We start from the raw sequence: 18,158 nt of genomic DNA, 5'->3' as shown, positions 1-18,158 counted from the left end.
GTCAACCAGATCAACTTCTTGCTCTCAATTTTATTTACGATGCCAGCGTTGCAATGGACTCCTTTGTCTTCCTTGCAGTATACCGTTCTCGTCTGGCGATAGCACTTTGAGCGCTTGCCGTGTTCCAAGACAGCTGAGAATCAGCAGTTCCGCCGTGTGTATATGTGTCTTGTATCGAGAGGGCAAGACGACAATAGTAGCTGGCAATGACGAAGAAGACAAAGGCGCGCGGTGATCCGTCGTGGAGGCTGTATGGGAGCCGTTCGGAATCGAAGCGATGAAAGACGTGGACAGCAAGGCTGAGAGTCGATCGAGGGATCGAGTTGATGAGGGCAGACGGCGCCTGTTCTGATTTGTTGGTGGCTCCCTATGAGTCTTGAAAGGGTCAAGATCAAAGGACGCTGAAAAAAAGGATTAGAAGGATTGTTGTCGGGTCCTTTGACAAGGAAAGACGGAGGTCGGCAACGCAGCAGGTGAAGGGGAAGGCGTGGCCTGTGATTGCCAGAGCGAAAAGGTAGAAGTAGGTGGCAGGAGGTAGAAAAGTGACACCGAACCCAGTTCGCGGAAGGGGTGACCGTGTGGAAAGTGGAAGGAAGCAACGTCGTCGGTCGTGTTCCTGCCCCTCTCGGCTCCAGGTCGTCGTTTTGGCGATTCTTGCTTCGCTCAGGGCAGGAGCGAGATGGCAAGACCTACTTGGGAAAAAGAGAAAGAGGGGGCTCAAAGGTTGCGCTCTGTGCGGGCAGGAGAGAGAAAGGAGAAGGAGGGGTCCAATAGCGTTCGAGAGTTGGGCTTGGATGGTGGATTTAGTGGAGTATTATGGGGAACGAGAAAGATCAGCGGAGTCGGAAACTGGTGTGTTTAGTGGGTTTGGTGGTTGTTTGTGAGCAACTAGACCAAGCCAGGCCGTGCTGCCGGTATTAGCCAGCCGTTTCAGAGGGGCAGAGACAACGCCCAGTTCGGTGAGCAATACTGTGGTACGGCGCTGTTTCTGTTGTCTCTGGTGCCTTTCCAGGCTAATTGGGGTGTGCCAACATGGGAAAGGGATTTAGGGAGGTTGCGAGTTTGCCCAATGCCTCCTTCCTGTCTCGTTGTGTCTGCGGCTCCTCCCATTCTCGAATCTCGAGATGTCCTGCTCCATGTGTCGTGCTTTTGCAACGCATCGCAACTGCCCTTTCTGTCCCTTGGGCAAGGCAGTTGCTCTTACCCTTCACTTTCCGACAGTCACGTCTGACCGTTGCGGGCCTTGCCCAGCTCGCTCCTTCCCTTCTTGCAGACAACTTCCCTGCAAAACACGCGAATCTCACCTGGCCCCTGCTCTATGCGTCTTATCATTTTTTTGTTCGTGCCTTCCTTGTCTTCTTAATGTTCCCTCCCCCTATTGTTCCCCTCCTTTCTCGGCCGGTTTATTTCGTCGAACATCTTTCCCCCACTGCATTTCATTTTGTTCTTCTTCTCACCGGCGCTACGCCAAATTGGCTCGGGACCTCGCCTGTCAGGTCTTCTGTTCGTCTTCTTTTCCCTTTTGATCGCTTAGTTCTCTTAGCATGAAATGCACCATGTACGCACGGCCTCAGAAATGTCGCCAGATGCAGACACACACATATTCGCCGCCCTCCTGGAGATCGCTGATCTCCCAAGATGGATGTCTGCTGGCCCTCTCTTAGCTTCTAGGGCCGCTCTGGATTTGGACGAGGAGGGAGCAGGCCACGGCAAAACACGACGACATCCACACGACTGACGTTGTGTGCACCAACAGCTTGGCAGACCCTGGCACTTGGCCAATTTTGCATCGAATCTCGGGGGGTAGAGCACTGGGGGCCTTGACATGCGCCAAAACTCGCCGGATGTGCCTTTTGCGACCAGAGCCATGGCAAAACAACAACGTGAGACCATAAGAAACGCTAAAAGAAGGGAGAAAGAAAGACAAAAAGAAAGGGTCCGAAAACATCAAGGTTCTTTGTTCCAATTGGACTACCGGAACGTCTCGCGTTTCCTGCTGGTGCACAAATTGCGCCTGGCCTGGTCTGGCTTTTTGGCTTGACTGGCAGTCCCGTTGGGTTGGTGGGGGAGGACCGCGAGCCGAGCCAGAATTGTACCACAGTGGCATCTTCAAAACCGAAGAACAGAAAGTGGCCCACCAACTACCAAATGCCAGCGATTGGCCAGTGCGCCATTGTCTCCAGTTCTCAGACCTTGAAGTGAACAATGAAAGTTCGCATCGACATTCAGTAAGTAATCTTCCTCTTGACAAGCCCCAGTCCAGTTCTTCACCGAGCCTGGGCGTGCACGTCCTTGCGGGAGTGCCATGCACGACGGATTGGCGAACAGTGTTGCAAATCACACATTCAGACAAACCACAGACCCAACAAGCAAGTCATTCCAGGACTAAGCCCCAAAAGAGGATGGGAAACTCAAGCACTGGCCTCCTGAAATCAAATGACTATCTCGATATACCGTGACCAGGATATATCTGGCTGAACTCGCCCATCCACCAAGTCGTCTTCTCTGTCACTGCCCAGCTCGCTTGGGCACGTCACTTTCTCGTGAAGAGACACAGCGAAAAATTGTATTATGTCAGGTCGTCGCTGAAATGGATGATTATACCAGTCTCGTCGACGAACAAGTCTGGTTTATCGCCCGCCCGCCCACATGTCCTAACCGGCTCCTGTTGCCCACATCGTCCCGGTTTCACCAAGCATAAAACAGCAACTCAAGAGGGAGAAAAAAAGAGAAAAAGGAGGGAAAAGAGGGGATTAACCAACCGGAGAAAGTCCAGATGGCAAATTAGGAATTACAGAGAATGTGTACATGGGATTGGGAGAACCACATGCAGGAAAGTTGGTCACGGAGATTTGCTCGTCTCGATTTCATATTGTCCTGTTGAGTCTCCTCTTTCAGCTGCCTGCCACTGTCTCTGGTCGCTTCCTCGGCTCTTCTGATGCTCGATTTTTATTTTATTTTATCTTTTTTACTTTCTTGACATATTTTCTGTGTCGTAATTCGTCTTCTCCTCCCTGTGTTCGTTTTGGTATCGCATTACATGTTGTGCTCTCCACACACCACCTTCTCTCCAGGCCGTCCCGTCTCGCGTGGCTCGGCCGTTCTCCAACCGCCGAGTGGATCATAATTATTTGCCCCTTTTTTTCCTCTTTCGTTCCTTTCTTCGATTGTCGAGTTCTTTTGTTCTTTGTCCTCCTTGTTCCCCAGATTACCAGATGGCGTGCGGAGCATTGCAGGGTCTGGCGTTCTTGTTATTTGGCTCTACCCTGCATCGTCATTCGACAACAGTCCATTCAACCACAAACCGCTGCACCCTACCCGATTCTCCCTTTTCCCGTCCGCTATCCTGCACGGTCACGCATGCGACGTCCCATGGCCTGGCCTGACGCAGCTGTTTCTGGCGCTCCCGAATGCCTTGTCAAACGACAAGTATGGCCAATAGACCAGTGGCTTCACGTTAAGAGTCAATGTCCCGGACCTTTTGGCCTCATTTGCCCCATACGTTGTGCAGGTCACGAAGCAGCAGCCCTTCAGCCTTTTCAAAGCAATGTCAGGTTCTCGAAAAGCACATGCGACGGGCAATCACTTATATCAAATACTGAAGAACGGCACAGCACATCAGTCGGACATGGGGAGGCTCGATGTTGCTCGATGTGTGGTTGCAGGCACATCACGAAATGTCGACCTGATTTTCCCCGCAAAAATCACTGTGCAACGGATGGGCGGCCCGCGGTCAAATTTATGACAGGCCGCAGAGTCAAAAAAAGCAAGTGCCAGGTGTTATGTTCACTGTGTCATCAGAGACGATGCGAGGTTGAAAGTGACCGACAGCAGAAGTGTGGCAAGGTCGGCACTTTACATCAACCGTCCGTTTGTTGGTAAAAAGCAAAGCGCTCCAGGTACCTCTTCTCCTCCTTCGGACGAGCCCAAATACTGTGCGCTGTTCATCGCATCAAAACTCAGAGCAGGCCGCGAGTCATGCGAACCGTCTGTCGGTCGCTCGCTTCGCCTTGTACAAAACGCCCAGCGAGTGCAGGAGGTTTCCCGTCCTGAGCATAGACCGTCATCCCTGTCCTCTTATTTCCCTTGAAAGCAATGACAAGCATAGAAGCAGCCGTCGGAGAATATCACAAAACACATTCTTCCTTGGTGGAAAATCATACGTCACCTATTACACGTCTCAGACAAATTTGTCAGTAGCGATGAACTGGTTCAGACAAACGAGACGGTGGCTGGGGAACTGCAAGGCAGCTTAACAGCAATAATATCCCGCGCTTCCGTTTTGGCTTCTACAGAATGGCTTTGCAGCCAAGCACAGTTGATGGGCCAACGCCGCCAAGCGACCGGATGCTGCCTTGTCCCGGTGTCTGGGCACCATAATCGAACTCCACCCTCTCCGGCCGCGTCATAACCGCTTCGGGCGTGCTTTTCGGGGTGCCGCGTGGTAGGCCCACTTCGGCAGACGAGAATATTATTATACGTTTCGGGCTCTTCCAAGCTTCGTATTTTGTGCGATATTCGTTGCCATGTTGCAGTCTCCGTTCGTTTGATTTGGTAGGCCGGCCTTTGCTGCTGCCGCCAGGCGTCACAAAGTCCTGCTGTCGTTTATATATAAGCATATATCATATACTCGTACGGTTGGTCCAGCTCGGAGTGGTCCTGCGATACGACCCACATAACCACATTTGACACTTTGCGGTTGACGTGCAAGACGTACTACATCAACAGGGTTCGAAAAGTGGTACAGAGGAGGCCCGTTCGGCAACTCGACTCACGACTCACGACACATGACACGCCAGAAAGCCGTTTGCCAGCTGAGCGGTCTCTGAACAATGCTTCGGGGATGCAACGACTCCGATGCGAATCGCTACCCGTCCGTGGTTTGGGTATTTGGCCGGAGATGATCCCAATGTACGATTGCCTACTTTCCCCGACTGTTGACTTCAAGGCCGTTTTGTGGCTTGATCACGACCGATAGCTCTCCGGTCAAGAACACATCATACAAATGAGGATCACAGCTACGAGGTGGAGTGCAACCGAAACGGCTTTTGAGACCTTCTCGGTATCTTGGGTGCTTTCATAAAAGCTTTTGCAGGTCCAGTTCCGATAAATACCGCAAAAGACCCAGTTCATGCCCGTTCTCTTGCTCGACCCTTCCACCGAAGCAGCATCAATGCCCACCATCCGGCGAACACGGAGGTCAATATAATGGTATCGATGCTGGGTGTCGTTGCAGAGTCGGTCGGCCTCGGCCGCGAGGCCCAGGCTGCCTATCAAATGAGTCTTTGGTTTCGAGAATGGCCCTGCATGCGGGCCGTATGGCGTCCTGTCCATCCGGCTGCGCTACATCCGCCACACATCTGGCGTTGAAGGGCCGAGTCCATCGTGGTGGAGGGAGAGCAGCGAATGACGGTCGTGGCTCCTGTGTTGGATGATTCATTTCGTTTCGCCTTCAACTCCATCACTGCTCTATGCCTACTACGAGGGCTACGTTTGTTGTTGGCTTGGAGCCACATTCTTCGTACACTGAAGTCCCGGCGTATTGACCTACGGGTCGTTGGTTGTCGAGTCGTATAAGCGCTGTTGTTCTGGGCTGTTATCGTGGGCATGTGTGCAAGGGATTAGATATGACGTACGGAGTACATGTATTCGTATGAATGTATAAATGACAACAATACGAATTGTGGCGATTTAACTTAATATTCATTATATATGTATATATATGTCACTGTTTTGTCTTCTTGTGTGTGTGTGTTTTTTTTCTTTCAACAAAAACACTCTTTTATTTCCCGCCGCTTCACAAATATGAAAACAAAAATAAGGAATGAATTTTGCCTCCGCGATACATATATACGACAATACACAAACCTGCCCTGCACAGAAGAGAAAGTCTCAACGCCACAAATCTCGCCCCGGACAATAATAACAAAGCCTTTACGCAGTATGTCTTGCCAGGTTGTATAGACTGTTCTCACGACCACTTTGGACCACTTTTCACATCTGCATTCGACATATGTAATTTATTTGGCCTATCGACTATGCCGCTGTGCACCTCTGCAAAAGCCAATTATCGGTCAGTCTTTGACCTCGGCGTTTCTCGTCACGAATTCATTACAGCCGGGGCCACCCCCATTCCAAGGCGGCTAGGAAGCCGCATGAATAAGTACAAGAGCTCGCTGCCCAACTGCTACAAGAGACTACATTACTAAACTCTCGAGGCGGTGTGCCGGAAGGTGGGCCTGGTTTGGCCCCGGCCGATGGGTCTGGAAGGGATCCGGAGCCCGCCAAAGACGACCACGGAGTACAGAAACGCCCACACGCGGAACATCCAGTCCACTGTTGCGCTTCCTGACCGACTCGAACACGGCCATGGGAGGAGTGGGAGGGCCATGAACAGTTTCTGGCGGTGTCGTTCGTGGGGTGGCTGGGAGGGAGGGAGAGACCAACACCAGGTCTTTTACGTTTACAAGTACAACATATGTAGGGCACATTATTACGGGAGTATTTCGTACTGTGTTCTAGACACAACATGCATGAGATGCAGGAACCAGGGGTTGGTTTTGCTGCAGGTGTGCCTAGGCGAGCAGGGCGCCGGAAGGCCGGCCGGCGTAAAAGGAGGGGGCCTTGTTGCCGCGGGACAGCACTCCGTACATTCAAGAACGCCGGCGTCTTCCCGTTTTCTCACTCTTCAGCTTTCCCAAGCTCTCTCCCCTCCGAGTCTTCACCGCATACCATGAGTCCAATCGAGCAAAACTCAGAAGATGGTCTCAGACGGGTCTTGAACGGGGTATGTATGGCGCACAGTGGTGTGGCCGGTTCGATTTTGCAAGGAAGCAGAGGCCGAGGACGGAGTTTGACGTTTGCACAAATGACTTTCTAGATTCATATTGGCCCACCGGAGCTGATGCTCGAAATGTCGGTGATGAGCGACGGGGGGCGCATTCCGGAGCGTTTTCAGCTGTCACTACGTAGTAAGGACACTTGCAAGAAAGATGCTCGATCTTGCTTCTTTTTCTACGATTTCAAAAGCTCTCTCACTTCTCGATACGAATATGCACAAATCAGCCGCCAAAAAATGATAACTAATCGACAACGGCAACAACAGAGCAGCACAAGAGAGTCCGTCGGTCATGATGCTGGGTTCAGTTGTCCGTCTTTCACCGACTTTTGCGACTACCGCCGTTAGAAAGCATACGGAGAACGGAAGTGCAGTGGTTGTGGAGAGCTATGGAGCTTCATGCAGCTACAGCTGCAGCTGCAACGATGACACAGCAAACTGGTATGGGAAAGAACACCACTGGTACCGTGACGGCTCAAGCTGAGAAGAAAGACGGTGAACAGCTGGTCATTTTCGATTTTTCGTCTCTTGCTTGTCGATTTGACCCTTTTTCTCTTCTCATCTTTCTGTTCCCATAGTGACTACGGTATGCATGTACTTTAGTCAGTCTCCATTTCCCAATCCCCCATTCCTACAGAAGTATTCCCACTTTGCACGCCTCCGTTAATAAGCTGGAGATGCAGTGGGTCGCTGTAGCGTTTTTTTCGGCTTCGAAGGCCTGCCTGCCATTCATAGCCGAAACTGAAAATGAGACCCCAAAGAAAAACGGGCCTATGAACCTACAATGGGCCTCCTGGTAGCGGCCGGCTCGGGGCCTAGGAAGGAAGGGAAGGGAGCGGGACGCTTTATGATGCCCCATTGATTGTCGCTCTCTTTCCGCTCGAAAGAGACCAAAAAGAAAGAGCGATAGAGACGCTAAGGCCGGACCGCTTCTTATAGCGTCCTTTTTGAAGTTTTGTTGCTTTGGCAGCAAAGAGGAAATACTCCATAACTCCATTTGAACTTCGGCGTGCGTGTCGTGACCTGCCATGTTTACTCCACGAAAGAGAAGCTGCGTCACTATGTTTGCTGAGAACGCGGCGACGCCGAAAGACCGAGACAGTTATGTGCACTTAAACGACGGCACCCATGGAAAGCATCGATGCGCATCACACAGAAGAAAAGGCCCCATGAAAAGAACGTTTCGAACCGGCCCCATAGAATCAAAGGAAGGCGGATAACGTGAGCAATAATCACAAAAAGGGGGGCAGAGACGCTGGCGCGCCGTCCGTTACGGAGTCATTGCAAGCCCCCAGCTGGCCAGCTGCCGATTGGAGATGCCCGGAGCCACGGTGCTGGGGCCCTCTTGGTGGCCTCTTGCCCAGGCCAAGGAAAAGGGATTGCCAAGGGGGTTTGGATTAGTAGTACTTCCTCTTTCGTCTCGCTTTCTTGACGTTGGAGCCGTCGTACTTTGTCGCCTTCAGGTGGGAAAGTCCTAATCTTACAGCAGGGGGTGTGAACAGCAAGGGTATCCATAATGATGACGAGCCAAAGCAGAGAAGGGGATTTGGTGGGAAAGGAGACAAAAGGAGAGATCGGGCTGCCCATCAAAAGACACCGAGTATTGGCGATGCGCTGGCCAGTCCTCATTTTACGCTGGGACCCGACGATTGGTGCTTTCCTGACGATGCTGTGGAAAGGGAGGATAGGGGGTGGCAAACGCAAACACAGGATCAACAGAAAAAAGGAAGCACGTCGCACATCTCGGTGGCCAGGGAGCATGAAGTCAGTGACAGTGTGGCTTCTTTTCTTCTCGTTTTCGTTCTTTCTTCTGGTCTACCTGCAGCTGTCTCTCATCCGTATCCAATGGTAAAACCACGCCCCTACGCCTCAGCCAACAGGTGGCGGTGATGATGCGGTGAGCGGATTGAGCGCCTCATAGCAACTGGACTTCGACATCGATTGGGGCCTGCCTCGCGTCGCGAACTGAGAGCGCACCACAGCGACAGCCACGACGACATCAAAAGTAACAAGAAACGAAAGGAGGAGTGGAGTCTGGTCCCCAAAATAGCCAGCGTAAGGAGACGCCAAAGAACGAAAGGAAATCAGGAGATATTAAAAAAGAGAGATGTCTTAATCGCGAAAAACTCTGCACGTAACCCCTGTACTGCAAATTTCCGGCATCCCCAGAAACCGCATTTCGGTTGGCTCGCGAACATGACATTCCCAGTCGACAGCGGGCTGTCGCGTTCCCCAAGCGTTCTGAACGACGTAAACTTTAACTGCTTCACAGTGGACACATGTCGCGCTGTTCGTTGAGGATGTTTGCGACGCGGTCCGCTCAGCGAGCCGTCCTGCATCCATGTCCCAATATCTTACCTCACTAACGCCCGGCTTGTTTTTTTCTAGAACCGAGAATAAAGGAGCTCTGAAATGCCCCAATCTGTTCTCTTTTACCTGTAAATGAAGAGGGAGAGATATTGCCTAGTAAGCACTTTCTGCCTCCATCCCTCGCAATGTCGGGTTCTTCCCAACCTCCTGTAATAAAATCCAACAGGGTAACGCAACACTGTAACATCATAGTAAGAGATATAGGTGCTCGTCTGGTACTTTTTCTTCCTGATCTCATCTCCTTCGACTTTTAATCTGCGTCACGTCTCACAGACACTTTGTATTTTTATTTTATTTTATCTTAGACTTGTTTGGGGCACAAGTACTTGGTAATCTTACAACATACTGTCGTTCTCTGGATTTCTTCCCCCTTTCACTCCGTCATCTCTCTCATGGCTCCTTGTTCCACACCCGAACTAGACCCATGCTCGTCCCAAGATTTTAAATGGCACCTCCCTCGTCTTCTCCCCCCCCTGTATATTGAGTGTGTTTTCCACTCTATTATGGAGCATACTTGTCTCTTCTCGGCACCCTAACGCCAGCGGAAGACAGCCCCGGGCGACCTTAGTACCGATTTGGTGTCCTGCTCGTTGGAGCGGGTGGGAAACGCAGGTCAAGCAGGGCAAGCGACAAGACGAGAGACTGGGGGAAGACTGCTGGAAATTGGCGATCGGAGGGATCGAGAAGAAAATGAGGTACGGCGTAAAAAAGTTGGAAAAGACGTGGAAAAGACGCGACAAGAGTGAAATGATGCGAACCCCACCTGATTTTCGCATTTCTGACCCCTCTGGCCCGTTGTTGTTCTCGGATACTTTTGGCCATGACGCAGATATTTATTTGGCTCTGAGTGCGTCCGCGTGTGATGATGTGCTTTGTCCATCCTTGCTGTCGTCCATGGTTCATCATCCGTGTCTCTGCGGATGTGCACCCGGTCTGGCATGTACGGACGCCTTCAATATACTCCAACCTTTGCGCCATGGACAGCTTCACAAACACTGCGGACAGCATAAATTAAAACGCGCCGTCAGGAACAGACCAAGGAATGCAGTGCAAGACGCGGTGCTGCTTTTGTCAAATACGAGGCGCACACCCAGGGCGCTGCACCTGCTGGAAATTGCGCCCAGTAATTGTGTAATAGAAAACCCAATACACTCAAAGGCGTTATTCGTGGGTTGCACGGATAATAATGCTCTGTGATTGTGTGTCTATTTGACGCGACGATTGACGCGACGATTGACGTTGTCGCGCACCTGCCGAAAACAAAACCATTCGCTCGACCTCGGCCACTGCCGCAATAGTTGACTGCACTATCAAATTAGTGCCTCGTGCCACGCTGCTCGCTCTTACCTCGCCAAAACAGGAAGGCACAGCACACCCGCACAATACAGTGTGCAAACAGCGCACACTGTCTAATTACACAGGTATGCTGGTCGCAACGAGTGACACTTTTACAGAAAGGGTGACGAAGGAGCGACAAAGTGGGGTTGGTCGTTGTCTGCATTTTGCAGCCGCTCTTTCTTGACTTGTTGCTGTGCTATGGTCACGCAGTTTGCGGTTTCCTCTTTTCCCTTTTGAGCACTCTTTCCTCTTCCATCTTGCATCGTATTACCTCTTTCCTGCTGTCACCCCTCGCTTTCGCCTCGCCCTGTTCGCGCTTTCTTTCCTCGGTATTCATGCCCCCGCTTTCGCCTTCCCCTCCTGTCTCGTTGCCCCAAAGACGCCCGCGTGTCCGCTAGCAGGTCACCCGCTGCAGTTTTTTCGCTTCTGACCCTCTGCTCTTTCTTTCTTTGACTTGTTAGCGAGGGGTAAACCCGTCTTAGGGCGGTTTTCTGCTACCCGTTTGCTGCTTCTGTGCTTTAGACCCCTCCAACGTTGTTTCTTTCTCCGCTACCGTTGTCTCTTTCCACTGTAAATTGGCGGTTCGAGTACCTGGCCAGCGTCCCTGCGACTTTCAGGGCCAGTGCAGAGCTTAGAAAAAACTAATACGAAGAAAAGCCACCAAGTGGGATGTTTCGTGCCGTGTTAGTTGTTGATGGGTTTTTATACTGTATTTATTCCTGTTGTTGAATAAACTGACTGACGGCTCCTTACACGGCAAGTGCCCTTTATGCCCTTTTTCTTGCTGGCTCTTTTTTATATCGAAACGACCTTGAAACTGCCCCTCACTTTAGACGTTGTTGCTGTTTCCCGATGCGGAGCGGACGGGAGAATAGAAGAAGCATCGTTGGCATGAGGGGCACGTGAGGTGTTGCTGGCATCCTGCCGCTTCGACGGAAGGAGCATCTTACAAGTACATGAGATATGCGCGGCATCATATCTTACAGAACATGTAACGTAGAAAGGAAAAGGAAAATCCGCCTCGACTTCCGCCTGGGCCGGGTCAATAACCAAAAGTGGCTTTAGCCAATTCGCCCTCCGGACCCAGAAACTATTGGTTCTTGCGCCGCTGCTTGTTCATACGTTGTTGCCCAAACGACATATTCTGCTGCTTCTTCGTCTCCTTATTTTCTCCTTGCATGCATGGCCTCCCAGCCAAACAAATGCACGCACTCAAAAGCACGACATGCAAAGGACAAGCGGCCGCATTCCACTGGCTCGGCTTCCTGCAGCTCCCTTGTTGTGGTTGTGACCGATGCGTGGGGTTGCTATTCTCGTTCTGGCGCAGTTTCCAGCACGCCTCCTCTGGTCTGGCGTTTTGTCTTCTTCGCAGACCCAGGGAGGTGTTCGTGTGGCCATATGCACCTCACAGCGCGGGAGGGAGGGGATTGGACATCAGGCGTCCGTTCTGAGGCAAAGACGCCCACTCACACACAAACTATGCAAGCCTCACTTTTTGGATTGGCTGGGAATAATCTGTTGGCGCTGTTGCCTCTCTTGAACCTTTCAGTGTCATCTCTCACCCGGTGCGCTGCGCCCACAACAGACTGCCTCTTCCCCCTTTTGCTTATTCTTTCTTTCTCTATCTCCTTTCACTCTCCCTATCGGGACAAGGTCAATGGCCCGTTCCCACAACTGACGCTACGACGTTTGATTTTACTCTTTTCGATCTGAACAACGAACGGGACGCGCCAGTCAGTTTGCCAGTAAGAGCCCTCGTGACTCGCGTTTGTAACAAAACTTCAACTTACGAAAGGGTTGTCTCCAACCGCAGCCGTCGTACTGCGCGTCCCGGAAGGAGTCGAGTGACGGACGGGTAGACCAATCCAATATCGAGAAAAGGCCCGTTTTGAACCCGTGGAGGCTGCAAAATAAACAAATGACACCAATTAAACGGAAAACACGTCTCCTTCTTTTCTGTTGTTACTGTCTTTTTTGCCTTTTTGTCTTCTTCTTCGCTACAAGACGAATATGGCGCGAACATGTGCGACAGCGACCGAGGGACAGTACAGTGGGACAGCCTCCCGTTTCCTGCGAACTCTGGTTGAGGAGCGTCGCGCTCCGGCGAGAGGAATTAAAACTGACCATGAAGTGACAGAGGACGAACGTTAAGACAAAATGCTTTGGACAGGCGGGGAAAAGTGCTGGCGGGCTGATGTATCTACGTGGAAAATGAGGTATCGGCGTATACTAACAAAGTGGAGAGGTACATGAAGTACAGAGTCCACCAATCTCTTTCCCTGCGTGGCAGGTGAACCCCACCATCGACCTGGGAAAGAAAGAGCGGGCTTGGAAGGAAATATTCTTAACAGGTCGCAGGCTGGCAGGTATTCGAAGAACATCCCAGTGCCCATGCCATGTCGGATGGCGGGGCCATAGTGGAACAAGGGAGTGCGTGACTCGTAGCAGGTACCTTCCGGGGCCAATTTAAATCTCCCGGAATGAAGGAACTAGTCCCGAAATAGACACGGTGGGTCTCCATTTCCTGGGTTGATTTTGGCAAGTCTCCCCTTTTAGTCCCTTCTGCTGGACAACAGAAGGAGAAGGAGCACAGTGTCTCACATTGCTAGCTGTCATCCCCTGGACACAGGGCCTAACCGGCCTATATCGAGCCAACTTATAGTGCCAGTGACCGCGCGCCCCAGCGCAATGACAGCGCTGTTAATGCGCCCCTAGCACACTTTCACTGGCATTCAACCGCCCAGCCCTCCCGACCCCAGCCACCCTCACTGCATATCTGTTACTCAGTTCCCTTCAGCAGGCCCACACACCACATTCGTATTGGCGAGACTCCTAAAACAGTCCGGCGGTCGTCACGCACTGTCCACTGGCTCCTCTGATCTGAGAAGTCAATGATTCGATCTGTCCGACGCTCCTGCTACAGCAGCCCCTCCACCAGGCCATAGACCCCCGCTGCCAGTTGCTCATGCCATTCTACGACAACTTGTCGCCTCCCCCTCACACCCCCTCCTCTCTCGCACCAAGCCGCCCCCAGCAAAGCTTCCTCCCCCAAGGCGAGCCCGTAATAACGACTCCCCCGCTAACCGTTGCCCCCCTCGCTCCTCCCCTGTGCGTTGTTCCTCAGTTGAGCGCCCAGAGTCGCCCTCCCACACCGACCAGCCCACCTGCCCTGCAACTCCATCGCTCTTGCCATTCCCCTCCACCCACCCTTTGCGCACGCCGCTCCCTCTCTGTCTTGCTTGCTGCTCTTTCCCACCTCCCCTCCATTTCTCCTTCCAGAAAAAATTCCCTCCCATTCACCCCTCTTCCTCTTCTCCTTCCCTTTTACGTTCCTTCCTCTTTCCTCTCTCCTCTCCCCTTCCAATCCAGCATCTCCATCATCAACGCCCACTTTCGACTTTCTCGTCAACACTCTTCCAACGCGTGCGCGCATCGAACTCGTTGTCACCGTCCTTTTCGCCACAGCACAAACTTCGGTTGTTTGACTGCTGATCCCCAACCCGTATCTACATCTTCTTCAACTTTTCGTCAAAGACAGGTCCTGCTCTCACGTAGCTCGACCCGTCTTGCCATCTGCATCGTGCCAACATTCACCGGGCCACAGTCATCGTTGCCCCTTTTCCAGCTTCGCCCCGGCCAGGACACCCCTCCCATCTCCCATCCAACCCCCCTATCTATTCTTCCTATGACCCGGATACCGCTGCAAATGAACTACAACGTCCAACAAAGTCCCAAAGACACCCTTTAAATCCCACGGGAGCGCGTGTGCGAGAGAGGTGTTGGGGGGCGATTTCAACTATCGTTTCTGAGAGGGACTATTTTCCGGCTTCCGACACTTGCCCGTCGCCCACTGCCGTTGTTGCTGTCTGCCGCCGTCGTTGTCGTTTGCATTGTCGACAACGCCGCCGCCGTCGTCCGCCGTCAAACCGTTGTCCGTTGAGATCAGAGCAAAGCAAAGTGTAAAAACAAACGGAAAGAGAACACACTCTTCCATCGCCTGACGAAAATAACACTCCACAAATCAACGCCAAACAATCAAGCAACAGCAGCCGACAACCATGCCGGGCGCAAGTGTAGCCGTCATGCCAACCACCGCGCCGTCCGCGCCGGCCGCCGCAACCCCAACCGCTCGGAAACCCTCCGCCGCCCCGGAGAGGAAGTACAAGTGCCAGTTCTGCAACCGCGCATTCAGCAGAAGTGAGCACCGCAGCCGTCACGAACGTTCGCGTAAGTACTTTTGGGAGATGATCTGCCTTTTTCACACGTGCAACCATTAACATCCTCTAGATACCAAAGAGAGACCCTTCAAGTGCATGAAGTGTAGAAGTACATTTGTGCGCCGTGATCTTCTCCTTCGTCACGACCGTACTGTCCACGCCAAGGATGGCGGCGTCCCTCTGCACAGCGACGGCAAGCGTCGTGGTGGCGGTGTGGCCAAAGCGCGTGCCGTCTCCGGCCCGTCCAAATCCACCATCGCCTCCATTGACACGGCTGCCATCGAGCAACTGGAAGCGAGCAGCGAAGGTATTTTTGACGTCGAAACCGCTGCTATGCTTGTGGCTGACTTGCATCACAAAGCCACTGCCGCTGCCCGCTCCTCCAGCAGCAGTCCCTATGAGAACGCAAATGGCATCCCGCCTTTCCCCCAGAATGGCGCCAACATGATGGAGCCCGCCGTCACGTACCCGTCCGGCGCCATTGCCATTCCCCAGTGGGACTCGTTCATGGCCCAGTCCGACTCCAAGTCGCACTCCATTGCGTCCAGCGCATCCGGTGCTTTTGAAACCCCGTCCTTTACCGTTGCCAACGCCAGCCAGCCTCTGGCCACGCCGCTGCCCTCCCTCAGCGGCCACAGCATGCATCGTATGTACCTGCACCCCGCCAAGACGAACCATGCCGATCCCCACAAGGCTAACCCACTCGAAGCCCCCGTCGCTGCATCGGTCTACCAGACGGAGCGTCCACGCACGCCGGTCGAGCCGCCCCCCACCCCGGCTGGCTTCAAGGTCCCGCAGGTCAACAACGACGACGAACGCAATGTCATTCTGGACAACATCCGCAACGGTGACACGGAGCATGCCATCCCCGAGGGCTTCCGGGTGCCCAACATCTCGTCCATTAACCGCTACCTGTCGACCTACTTCGGCCTGTTCCACCATCACCTGCCGTTCCTGAACCCGGCGTCGTTCAGCCCCACGCAGACATCGCCCCCGCTTCTGCTTGCGGTGCTGTCCATCGGCGCCCTGTACGCTTTCGACCTCGAGCAGGCGTACATTCTGCACATCGGCTCCAAGGTCATGGTCAACCAGTTCCTACAGCACAAGGAGAACTTTAGCTCGCGCAAGTGCCCGCTGTGGACCATGCAGAGCTCGCTGCTCAACATGGTCTTCGCCAGCTGGAGCGGCGACCCCAAGGGCCTCGAGTGGGCTTGCTCCATCAAGAGCCTTCTCGCCAACATGGTCGCTGGCAACCGCTACGAGCTGAAGCTGCGCCAGGAAGGCCGTGAGGGCCGTGCGCCCACGCGGTCTGAGTGGGTTGAGGACGAGGGCTGCCGCCGCACCTACTACGCCGTCTACATCTTCTTCGGTCTGCTGACCATGTCCTTCAACTACACGCCGGCCATCGGCTTCAACGAGTTCGAGGACTTGCAGCTGCCGTCCACGGAGGCGATGTGGAACCTCAACGTGATTGACGAAGCCGCGTGGCAGGAGCAGCTGAAGGCGTCGCAGACGGCCACCTTTATGGAGGCGCATGACAACCTGTTCCAGGGCGAGACGATCAAGTACAGTGCCTTTGCGACTCGCGTCATGATCAACGCCCTCTTCCTCGAGGTCTGGTACCACAAGCGCAGCCCGGAGGCTCTGCAGGATGTCGTCACCGAATACAAGCTTCGTCTGGCTCTCGAGACGTGGGAGAAATCCCTCGAGCTCTGCGAGCCCGAGGCCTCGGCGGTGCCGCTGAGCGCGCCCCACAAGGGCCACCCGTTGACGTTCAACGCCCGCGCCATGTGCCGCAGCGCCCGGGCCCGTCTCGAGGTCGACCTCAAGACGGTGCAGGAGGCGCTCCGCTACCACGACTCGTACGAGGTGGCAGCGGCCATGTCCAACGCCCGCGACAAGGTCAAGCGCTCCGGCGAGATGCTCAAGGTCATCCAAGAGTGCTACGAATGCATCGAGACGGCGGTCGCCCAGGGCGTCCGCTGGGTGGCGCGCACCTCGCCCACCAACTGGAGCATCGAGCACCCGCTGTGCGGCATGGATCTGATGATCATCCTCAGTCTTTGGCTGTATCGTCTGGAACACGACGAAGAGGCAGCGACCCAGGACGAGCTGAAGATGTACGAAAAGGTCCGCCAGCTGTTCGAGCAGGATGTGGAGGAGGCGTTTGCCACGCAGCTCAGCTCCATTGTCGCACGTCTCTGGGGCTCCATGCTCGACGAGGTTGTTGTTTGGGGGTATGTATTCTTTTTTTGGCGCCCTTATAGACCTTTCTCGGATTTCGACGACATGAACTAACTTTCAATAGCATCACGAGACTCATGGGCGAATCGTTCCGACTTCACTCTCAGGCCCTCGTGGGTTACGTGGACGACATTGAGGCTTCTAGTGGCGCAACAACCCCGTCCATGACCTCGCAGGGTGCCGACGAAGACAGCGTTCTCTACTAATCAGAGGTCGTTTCCCTCGCCGTTGCCACCCACTTCTTGACACTCGTTTTGGGGCGCTGGGTACCTTTTCGTGCCCATCTCCTACCACCCCTATACACAATGCATTTCCTATGTCACAATCATTTCATTACCGGTTCCAAGGATTTTCGGCGCGGGCGAAGGACAGACGGCGGTCACGTGGAAGTTTCCTTTTTCTTTTTTTTGGATTTTCCTTTCCACTGTTCTGTCTCGTTTTGCTCTTCATTTCATATTACGTTTCTCTTATTGCTCTCTTGTCGATTTATATCTCCTTTGTCACACATTTCCTATATCGCGTTTTGCTTTTTGCTTTTTGCTTTCTTGCTTGGTTTTGTTCTTGGGTCTTTGATTTCTGTCTGCTGTTTCTTCTGCGCTTTGCTTTTCAGTTCCTCTCATTTTCTTTGCATCAAGCGGGCCTATACAATTTGGATGGGTCGATGGTCACCTGGCAACTAATATAAGGGCAGGGTTGGGGGCACACATTGGTTTATTATACTTTTCTCGGCGATCGAGAAAAAGGACGGGGTCATGTTTTGAACAACACAAAAACAGAACAAGACGTCACATAAAACTAATATCTGCTTCACGGACTTTTTTTTTGTTGGCTGGTCCATATGGAGGAATTTCCTTATCTCTCTTTTGTCTTTTTTACATTCTTGTTTTACTAGCTATGGCATGCTCCCTCATCCTCACCGCCTGGGGCCAGAGAGAGGTGCCTCCGTTTTAATGCTGGACGTTGTGTTTTGCGAGTCTTACTGGCCGCACTCCCACAGAAACACCAACATGCCAACTGCTCCTTCTCTTCTCATTTTCTTGTTCTTCTCATACCCACTCTACTACTCTTTTCTCTCTACTTGTCCCATTATCACCCACCTCTCTCCCTCCCGATACCTTGTTCGATATACAGATTGTCTTTCAACTTCTTTT

The 18,158-nt window shown here is 52.9% G+C and overlaps 3 protein-coding genes across 3 annotated transcripts; 1 reads left to right on the top strand and 2 right to left on the bottom strand.

The window, feature by feature from the left end:
- Positions 1-4,289: 4,289 nt before the first annotated feature.
- SPSK_03752 (uncharacterized protein) lies at positions 4,290-4,619 on the bottom strand (the record flags this gene model as incomplete). Its single annotated transcript, XM_016730586.1, has 1 exon — positions 4,290-4,619. One exon carries the CDS (start codon positions 4,617-4,619, stop codon positions 4,290-4,292), a length of 330 nt encoding a protein of 109 aa, XP_016585056.1.
- A 1,578-nt stretch (positions 4,620-6,197) lies between these two features.
- Positions 6,198-6,491, bottom strand: SPSK_03771 (uncharacterized protein; the record flags this gene model as incomplete). The annotated part of the gene is made up of 1 exon (XM_016730605.1): positions 6,198-6,491. The coding sequence occupies one exon, from the start codon at positions 6,489-6,491 to the stop codon at positions 6,198-6,200; it is 294 nt and encodes a 97-aa protein (XP_016585055.1).
- An 8,113-nt stretch (positions 6,492-14,604) lies between these two features.
- Positions 14,605-17,213, top strand: SPSK_03058 (C2H2 finger domain protein; the record flags this gene model as incomplete). Its single annotated transcript, XM_016729901.1, has 3 exons — positions 14,605-14,773; positions 14,834-17,000; positions 17,072-17,213. 3 exons carry the CDS (start codon positions 14,605-14,607, stop codon positions 17,211-17,213), a joined length of 2,478 nt encoding a protein of 825 aa, XP_016585054.1.
- Between the last annotated feature and the right edge of the window lie 945 nt (positions 17,214-18,158).

This window comes from Sporothrix schenckii, assembly GCF_000961545.1.
Source record: "Sporothrix schenckii 1099-18 chromosome Unknown Cont47, whole genome shotgun sequence".
NCBI classification, from domain to species: Eukaryota; Fungi; Ascomycota; class Sordariomycetes; order Ophiostomatales; family Ophiostomataceae; genus Sporothrix; species Sporothrix schenckii.
This window is presented reverse-complemented; position numbering and strand designations above follow the sequence as displayed.